Below are 10,000 nucleotides of genomic sequence, written 5' to 3'. Positions count from 1 at the left end.
GGCACGTGCGAGGGCCGCAGACACGTGTCTGTCAAGTGAGGAGGAACTGCTGGGTCACAGGTGTTTCAGGTGTGGCGGTGGTGGTGGAGAGGGCGCGGGACCCCTCCTCCTTTTGCCTTGCAGGTGCCCTAAGAGCCGAGGCAAGACGCCGCACTGTGCCTCCAACACGGCTCCTTCACCCCCTCCCCAGGTGCCTTCTGACGTGAACGTCCCCGTGCCACGTCCCATCTGGCCTCTCCGGCCCACCATGAGTGCCGTGGTGACCCAGGGAGGACCGCACCTGGGTCCTGTGGCCCCTGCGGTAGCTCCTGACCCTCCCCCAGACGTCCTTCTGGCGCTTCTGTCCAGAAACAAAGCTCTCGAAGGTAAGTAGGGCGCTTAAGGCGGCCACTCCACGCCCTCGCACTCTTTTTCCTCCTTTACATCGGGCCTGGGCTAGAAAAGGGATTATTACAATGCCAGGCTCATTGGGTTGTCTCATACATTAATTACCCGGTCATAAAATGAAAAATACCAAATGTAAAACGACTTTTCACCATATTGTCATCAAGTTTCAGCTGCCTTGGTTGGTGACGTCATTAATTCTGAAAAAATGGGTGGTCAAATGAGCTCGTTATATCCTGCAGGTATTCTGTACGAAATGGGCCTCCGGTGTGTCACAAATATACTTTTGCATTATTTGGTTCTTATTGGTATTGTTGTTGCTGTTCTTATTGTCAAGTTAAGCATTAGATTCACTGAAATTGGTCATTTGTCTTGATTCTTTTTCCAACCACTGATTTCGTACCGATGATACACGGGTTGTCTCCACGTCCCTGATCGCCGGGTTTGGTTTCAGTCTTATCTCTCAATTGACCTTTGTGGACGGACACATTTATCTGTTATGTTTCATGTCTATTGTTTATTTTCTCTTGTATTTCATCAAGTTTTCTCAGATTAATTTTTTCTTTCTCTCATGAGGCCGTATGAACCTTTTCCATAGACTGATCACTATTTTGAATAATAATAATAATAATAATAATAATAATAATAATAATAATAATAATAATAATAATAATAATAATAATAATAATATCGACTTAATTTGGGTCAGTTTTTCAAGCGACTTCATTCCCAACCAGAGGGAGCTTGTTGAGAATTGTTATTAATAACATCAATGTTATTGGTAAGAATATTTTCAACAAAGTTGCAAGCACCACAGAAAACTAAGAACATTACTTTGATTGATAATAAAATTAGAATTTCCTTTGAATTATAAATTAAGGATCACAAAGTACATCCCTGCTTTTCTTTTCAAGGTGTTATATATATATATATATATATATATATATATATATATATATATATATATATATATATATATATATATATATATATATTTTATATATATATGTATGTATGTAACATATATATTTATATATATATATATATATATATATATATATATATATATATATATATATATATATATATATATATATATATATATATATATCTAGTGACATTTATTTCTTAAAAGAAAGTATCATTACAGCATATATTCTTTTTTGACACACCGATATTCACTGAATAAGATAAAAAAATTTGTTTTGCAATATCACAAGAACTGCAAGATGTTCGTTGATCCGAATGACACTTGGGAAGGCGGTAAATCATCCTTTTCCGTCTTTTTCGTTTCCTTTTTTTTCTTTTTAGCAAAAGTTTCCAGTCGATTATTCGTAGAACCCACATTTGAGTGAAAAATTATTTTTTCTATGTGCAAATATATTCAAAATCAACTAAACTTCACTCCAGAGTTCACTCCACTCATGTCATTCATATGTATTTTTCGTTCACTTGGTTCAACACCAATCGTTTTGAGTTCACGTCTGTAATTATCGGCGCGAAATGAAGACTGCACTCAGGAGTGAATGAGCGCAGCTCCCTCGTCCTCGTAGGTGAAGGCAAGATGAAGGCCGAGACGAAGTGGCGGCCGAGTGCCGAGCGTCCGGCTGGAGGGAGGGGGAGAGAGAGAGAGAGAGAGAGAGAGAGATAAAGACTCCCAGACCTGACTCAGATGAAAGTCTTCCTTAGCTGCCTCTTTCAGCTCATGAAGGAAACTTGGGGTGCGTGTGTCTCCTCCTGAAGACATCCTGTAGGAATGGGCAGCGCTTCCCTTCCGCATGCTCTCTTATACACGCGCTAATTCAATTGTCTAGCAGTAATCACTTCTTGTTTTTTAATTCTCCCATATTATTTTCATGAGTGTATGCACTTATAGAGATTGGAGTGGTTATTATGAGGCACTCGATTAGATTAGGGAGCCATATCGCTGATTGTAAGCCCTGCCAGGGACGCCCAGGAAACGGGGTTCCGGCCAACCCCTTGGAAACCCTAACCCCAAGAAGCCGAACCCTCATTCCTATTGGTCAGTTACTGCTAAGGCACTCAGGATGGCCAATGGCCGTCGGTCGATCGCCCTTCTTGATCCAGGCTCCTTTAACGTGATTTCTAGGTAGGCGCTCTTCGCCGGTCCCTTCCCCATCCCTTACCCAGCGTTCCCCGCCTCCCCACCTCCTATCCAGGGGCGGGGGATCCGACCCAATCGCCGAGATGGCCACCAACATTTAGCCTTCAGCTATGTCTGAGTTTTTCACAATCCTTCAGCCTTGGAGGAAATGAGTCTGGACTCTGTTGTCACGGGCCCGAAGAGCCCTTGTCCCCTGCCGGCCGCAGATCTTTGAGCGAGCCGGTCTGGAGGAACTGGGCTGACTTAATCAGATTATGCTACAACTCTGAGAACATGCTTCGGCCCAAGTGACCAGAAAATCTTTGTTTCCTATAGACATGAATCTAAAAGGCGTCTCCAAAAATTTTGGTCATCAGGTTTTGCTCACCCATTGCTCAAACGTCTGGTCTTGCTCATGTACGGTAATATGCACCCTTATCTAATTGTGAATACCCAGATTTAAATGCCCTGGTTGGGTTACGTAATGCGACAAGCAGACTACAAATCATATACACCGAGGGAGTTGCAATGACACGGGAAACGAACAATTTTTGGAACTGTCTGAAATTGGCGGGAAAACATGTCTAGCGGGTAGTGCGTCCTTAACTTGCTTAGCGATGTCAGGCGGACGATGGCGTCGTACCAGAACTGACCTGAGAAATTGAGACGGCAGAGGAATCTGGACCCTTCGACTAGACTAGTGACGTCTTCCGTAACCTAATGGAACCTTTTACAAATGAGATGGCTCTTCCTCTGCTGCTGCATCGGTTGGGTCGCCTCTTAGACCTTGAACCTCTAAACATCTCCTCAAGTCTTGCTTGGTAGTGACCATGGAAGCATCTCTCTCTCTCTCTCTCTCTCTCTCTCTCTCTCTCTCTCTGATATATCATCGTAATCCGAGGACTGCTGCTATATTTGATTTCTTGTGGTAAAGTAAAGGACTTTAAAAATAATGGAATACAGAGAGCGTCGGGAAGTAAAGTCACTTTGCTAATTGATCTTGGAGTGTCAATGAACGGCTAGAAATAAAGCTCGTGGAAAGGAGTAGTGCTTTAAGAGTCCTGGAAAGCAGAGCCGTACTGTACGTAAAGCTGGTTTGCGACACGCGTCGGAAAAAAGGGAAGGATTGACCGAGGACGTCGTCTTGGGCTGAAGGATCGCACGTCGTCCACTAAAAGTCTGAGGGATTCAGAGTCCGGCAGCAAATCTGGTAACGATTCCATCTGTGTTTGAAGTTCACGTTTTTCACGGTAGCATCTTACCTGTGCCTTGCTTGCTCGCTAGCTAGCTAGCTTGCTTGCTTGCTTGCTTGCTTGCAGGACCTGCGCCTCTGTTCGCGGTTCTTAATTAAGAAGACAAACTCGTTTTCCTTACGCTCCTTTTCCAAGTTTTTGAGCTATTATTATTATTATTATTATTATTATTATTATTATTATTATTATTATTATTATTATTATTATTATTATTATTATTATTATTATTATTATTATTAACCATGCTTTCATATCATAAATGGGATGTGTTTTCGTTGGCTACTATCTAGACTGAGGGGTTTCAAGTGAACCGAAAATAAAAGGAAAATATGTTGAAGTGATTTGAATATGACACTAATTTCTTCTTCCAGATGCAGTAAGCTAAGCATTTGTTATCTCGAGTAGCGATTCAATCAAGTTTAATTTAGTTACTTTCGTTAACATTTCTTATGAAATACCAGTCATGTACGTTAGTGCAGTTGCTCATGCATATGTACTTTTATATATATAAAAAAAAATATATATACTGTATATATATATATATATATATATATATATATATATATATATATATATATATATATATATATATATATATATATATATATATATATATATGTGTGTGTGTGTGTGTGTGTGTGTGTGTGTGTGTAATTTGAATATGCGTATATACATACATAATATATATATATATATATATATTTAATGAATATATATTTAATATATATACATATATATGCACTATATATATATATATTGTATATGTATGTGCGTATGTATATATTTATAGTATATACATATATATAATAAGTGCATATGCATATGGATATATATATATATATATGTATATATACATACATACATACATACATACATACATACATATATATATGAATATATATATTTATATGTATATATGTATATATATATATATATATATATATATATATATATATTATATATATATATATTATATATTATAAATATATACATTTATATATAAGTATATTTATATATTATTATATACCTATATTTATATATATCATATATATATATATTCATATATATATATATATATATATATATACATATATATATATATATATATATATATATATATATATATATATATATATATATATATATATATATATATATATATATATATATGCATATATATGCATATGTACATATTTCTTATCATAATCTCCCGGGACTCGATCCCGGGCTCATTGAGGCTTTCTGATATCCACTGAAGCTAGACGACGTCAGCACATGAGCTTGGTGACGTCACTATCCTTGAGGCACAAATGAGGGCAGTAACCTCATAAAAAAAACTTGCAACAACTCTTAGGAGTTGTGTCAGATCCTGTGGATGTCAGAGGAAATGCTGGAAGTGGTGGAACACGTAAGAGAATAATGAGAGCCGAAATGCGTATGATGACGATGTGTACGCGTTTTGACAGCGGTGTTGACAGCAGAGCTGCTCTGGTCGTAAAGGCGTTTCTGCAGATGTCGCCATTCTCGATAGGGAAGTGTAGGAGCTGATGGCGTGGAACGGGGAATCGAATTTTATACCTACCTGTAATTTGAATCTTTATTTGCACATTTACTACACTTTTCTGGGCCTTAGATTAATCCTGACAATGGATGCTGGATGACCGGCAAATTTAATTACTGTGAGTGTGGCGCCAAAATGACGGTAATATACAGTAAGGTCGAGACAGCAAATCCGTACTTGAAAAATCCAATCAAGGTACCATATTAATGCACACACACACATATATACACATATAGATCTGGGCCATGTTCACTGACAATGGGCTGGATGACGATGGATGACACCTATTAATGCTGTGTGGTGTTGACTGCACAGACGATGGATGACATCTAACTTGAAAAGAGCACCTTCCTCTCCCCAGTAAGAATGGTTTTTCGATCGACACGCAGGCTGACTAAAATCTGATATCAATGCGCATTCATCTTACCTAAACTGATAAGAATCATGAGTCACCTGTAACAAATTAGAAAATTCGTTTTGTGTCAACACACATGTATCATAAAAAGATTAGAAATTCAATTTCCATAAAAAATTCATTGTGAGAGCTTTTTAAATACGAAATTTTTTTCATATAAACTCAAATGCGCCATAGAATTGCATCAGAAAACAAAATCTTTTCACATAAACTGTAATACATAAAATAATTTTATTTAAATTCAGATGCATTCTAAAAACTTTTTTCAATATTAATTTGACGTTCATAAAATTCAGTATAAAATTGCGTTCAAACACGGATGACCGTTCCGTAATACCAGTTCAACCCTATTTCTGGTTCATTTTCATTGGGATGAACTTGATTGCACTCTAGACCAAAACCTTGTTTAAATAAAAGAAGTCAGATGCATCCTGAAATCAGTGTTCAATACTCGTTTTCATATAAACTCAAGGTCTTGAGCAAAAGGCACTGAAAGGAGATTCTTTTGAAATGAACTCAGGAGCATCACAAACTCAAGCAAGAAACGACTCGGGATGAATCTAACTCAAAGGAAAGATGAAACAAGATCGTTTTTGATTTGTATTCTCTCTTCACTTCCTTGATGGAATTCTTCGGCTCACCATTCCATATTGAGAATTTAATCCGGCTGCTGTGGTTTCTGGTGGTCTCGCTTTCATTACCTCGGTTACACTGATGTCAGGGTGAGAGAGTGAGAATGAGAGGGAGAGAGAGAGAGTGGGGCGAGGGTTAAAGGAAACATCCGGAAATCAGTGTATGCAGAGTACTGTATCTTAAGGCATAAGGTTACTTTGTCTCACTTTGTCTCAACCTAACGTTTTACAACTTCAGTGCTCAGGAAATATATTCATATATACTATATATTCATATATTTATATATTATATATACTTATATATATATATATATATATATATATATATATATAAATATATATATATATATATATATATATATATATATATATATATATATATATATATATATATATATATATATATAAAAACACATACACACACACAAACACACACCCACACACACACACACACACACATATATATATATATATATATATATATATATATATATATATATATATATATATATATATATATATATATATATATATATATGTGTAGTCATGCGTTTATGTATAAGCATATATCTATCTGTCTATCTATCTATCTATCTATCTATCTATCTATCTATCTATATATATATATATATATATATATACATGTCTTTGTGTCCGTGTGTGTTTGAACGGATATGCATTAGCCTGTGTTGGCAAAGTATGCCTGTATACGCACCATCATCATCATCATCATCATCATCATCACCACCATCATCATCACCACCATCATCATCATCACCACCATCATCATCATCATCATCATCATCATTATCATCTGAGTTTTTTTTTGGAAGTCCTCTGATCTGTCTCCATTCAGTCCCTGAGGTTGGACCTTTTATGATAATTTGCAATGTTAAAGAATAAAGAGTACTTGCACATCTTGGCCATTTTTGAACAGATGTAACATTAATGTCCCTTTAAATTTTTCCAAGGGTTCACATCTGCACAGTTCTTGGGGATTCTAACTCAACGGTCTGGGTCCGCGTACGCAAAAGTTCGTTATCTTCATGACTTCATTTTGGCTAGTTACTCTTTGAAGTTGTTTCTCCCACTTCTTGCTGCATTTTTTTTCCGAGAGAGAGTCGTCCTTCGTGTTCATGCACCAGTGTTTCTTGACATGTGCCAAGCGCAGTATGGACAAATCTCAGAAATGAAATGAGATTTGTCCATACTGTACTTGACATCTGCCAAATCTCAGAGATGAATGAGTATGGACAAAGTATGGACAAATCTCATTTCATCTCTGAGATTTGTCCATACCACGCTTGGCAGATGTCAAGTAACACTGGTGCATGAACACGAAGGACGACTATGGACAAACTTCAGAGATGAAATGAGTTCGCTGCCCATTCACTCAAAGTAGAAATGGCGTCAGTCGTTGACTCCAACTTTGCTGCCCATATCTGCTAACAGAGGCCACAGACGGTGCTCGCGTAACCCAGTGTGCAGCGCACTCTTTGATGGGCTTACTCTGATATGGAGAATAATTTTAGACTGCGCGCATGCTGATTCAACCCATTCCTTATATTACTAGTCGAGCAGAAATATTCCTTCGTGTTGTATGATCTCTTTTGTGGAAAAGACTACTAAAAGCTTTTAGTAATTAATACAAATACAGAGATAATTCTCACAGTCAGATATAATTATTAGTATGATTTTACTTGAATATCGATAATATTAAAAGTAATGCTTTATAAAATATAATAATAATAATAATAATAATAATAATAATAATAATAATAATAATAAACAGATTAACATACTTCAGCTCATGGACTTATACAATAAAATTAGGTCAGTTAATGACACGACAAAGCTTTAGAGAAGAGCAGAATTTTGTTGAAAACATCGAAAGGGTAATCATGACGTATCGTCTGATAACGGAAGTTCGATTAGCTCATGAAATAATATAGAAGCGTCGACTAATTATCTCTGCTCGGTGGTTTATTCATAAACGGGTTTTTGCGACGTTTCCACCTTTTGCTTCATTTTCACTCTTAGTACGTCGTTACTTAATTCGTATCCTTTTTAAATGGAATATCTGACTGAGAGAGAGAGAGAGAGAGAGAGAGAGAGAGAGAGAGATTATTTTTATTAGACTTAGATGAGAGGCAGCGAATCACAACACTACTCTGAGAGATAGATTGAGGATAATCACCGTCTGTATACCATTGCTATTTATATTACCAGGTAATGAATGACGTAGCATTTCTCTTCATAATACTCGAGTGATGACATAAGGCATCGTTGATTTTTACCATCCGATTGACCGCTTACTTTCCCGGCTTCTTTTCATGGGGCAATGTCTGGGATACCGAATGAGTTACCTGACAGTCATAAATAGCATGATTTGGAATGTTTTGTTTTATCACTGCTGCCTGGTATTGTGTGAGGCAGGTTTGAGCTATAAGCTTTTCTGTTTTTTGCTGTGATTATATATATATATATATATTTGAGCTATATAATATATTTCTGTTCTTTGCTATAAATATATATTATATATATATATATATATATATATATATATATATATATATATAAAAACTTTATCTGATTAACTCTTGTTTTCAAATACTAACTTACTGCAAACTACGTAAAAAAAGTGTAGTGGACATTCCCATAGGTCTTATTGCCTTTAACAGGTTTATAATTTTATAATTTTTATATTATTAAGGATGTTTAATGTGAATAGTAATGAATAAAATGATCATCCTTTCAGCTGTAAAGTGTTAAGATTTCGATAAGAGTTATATGCATGTTAACTCAGTGTATCAATATTATTGCGCAGTACTTTAAGAAATCAGCAAAATCTGCTATACAAGGGCCTGTTATTATTATTATTATTATTATTATTATTATTATTATTGAATTAAAAAAATCACATTTATTACGTTGATCAAATGTAATTTCACAAATTTTACAATCATAACGTTATGAAAAATCTAAAATCTTTTAGATGTCTAAATATATATTTATTTAGTAAGCTCCCGCAATGTTGTTAGAAATTATTATTATTATTATTATTATTATTATTATTATTATTATTATTATTAGATATCCTTGCCATGGAATCAAACGCTAATTTTTTCAGTCCCATTTGCGTCTGAAATAGAAAGTCTCTTCAGACTGCAAGGTTGTCAATCATCCCTAAACTTCATTCTTAATCTTTCTGTGTAAGATTTATTGTGTTTAGCGAAGGGTTTTCCGGTAAAAGCGGTGTTGCACGAACACTTGTTTTCTGTTTAATCCTTTACCGTCTTGACATCAAAATTTGCGCCGAGTGCAGATATATTTTTCTAGTTTACACATGCTCTGTGAGGTGGCGTTACGTCAGTGCGACGTCCATTTCGACACCCCGCAGGCTACTTGGCACATAGTTTGGGGACAAGATGTTAAAAGATACCCTGTGTCACCCGCTGTTAAGATCTCAGAAATACATTTTCCTAATGTAATGGGAATTGTTTTTTCACAAGTATTTTCCCCGTAGGAAGGTGGCTGTAGATGTTTGGCTTCTGTTTTTCAGTAATTATTCCGAGATGATGTTGCTGGCGTCCTCTTGCCCCCTTCAACCCAGTTGCTACCCATGACGGTCGACTGATCGCGAAAAACTGA

At 36.1% G+C, this 10,000-nt stretch overlaps 1 protein-coding gene across 1 annotated transcript in view; it reads left to right on the top strand.

Moving 5' to 3' along the window:
* The window catches only part of LOC136841714 (LIM/homeobox protein Lhx3-like), a 250,868-nt gene that overhangs the window by 297 nt on the left and 240,571 nt on the right, over positions 1-10,000 (top strand). Inside the window, exon 1 of the mRNA XM_067108944.1 lies at positions 1-365. This exon is cut by the window's left edge and continues 297 nt beyond it. Coding sequence (XP_066965045.1) covers positions 248-365 — 118 coding nt within the window. The 5' untranslated portion in view covers positions 1-247. The remainder of the gene's footprint in view (positions 366-10,000) is intronic.

This window comes from Macrobrachium rosenbergii, chromosome 9 (assembly GCF_040412425.1).
Source record: "Macrobrachium rosenbergii isolate ZJJX-2024 chromosome 9, ASM4041242v1, whole genome shotgun sequence".
NCBI lineage: Eukaryota > Metazoa > Arthropoda > Malacostraca > Decapoda > Palaemonidae > Macrobrachium > Macrobrachium rosenbergii.
Note: the sequence above shows the minus strand (reverse complement) of the source record. Positions and strands in the feature narration are given on the sequence as shown.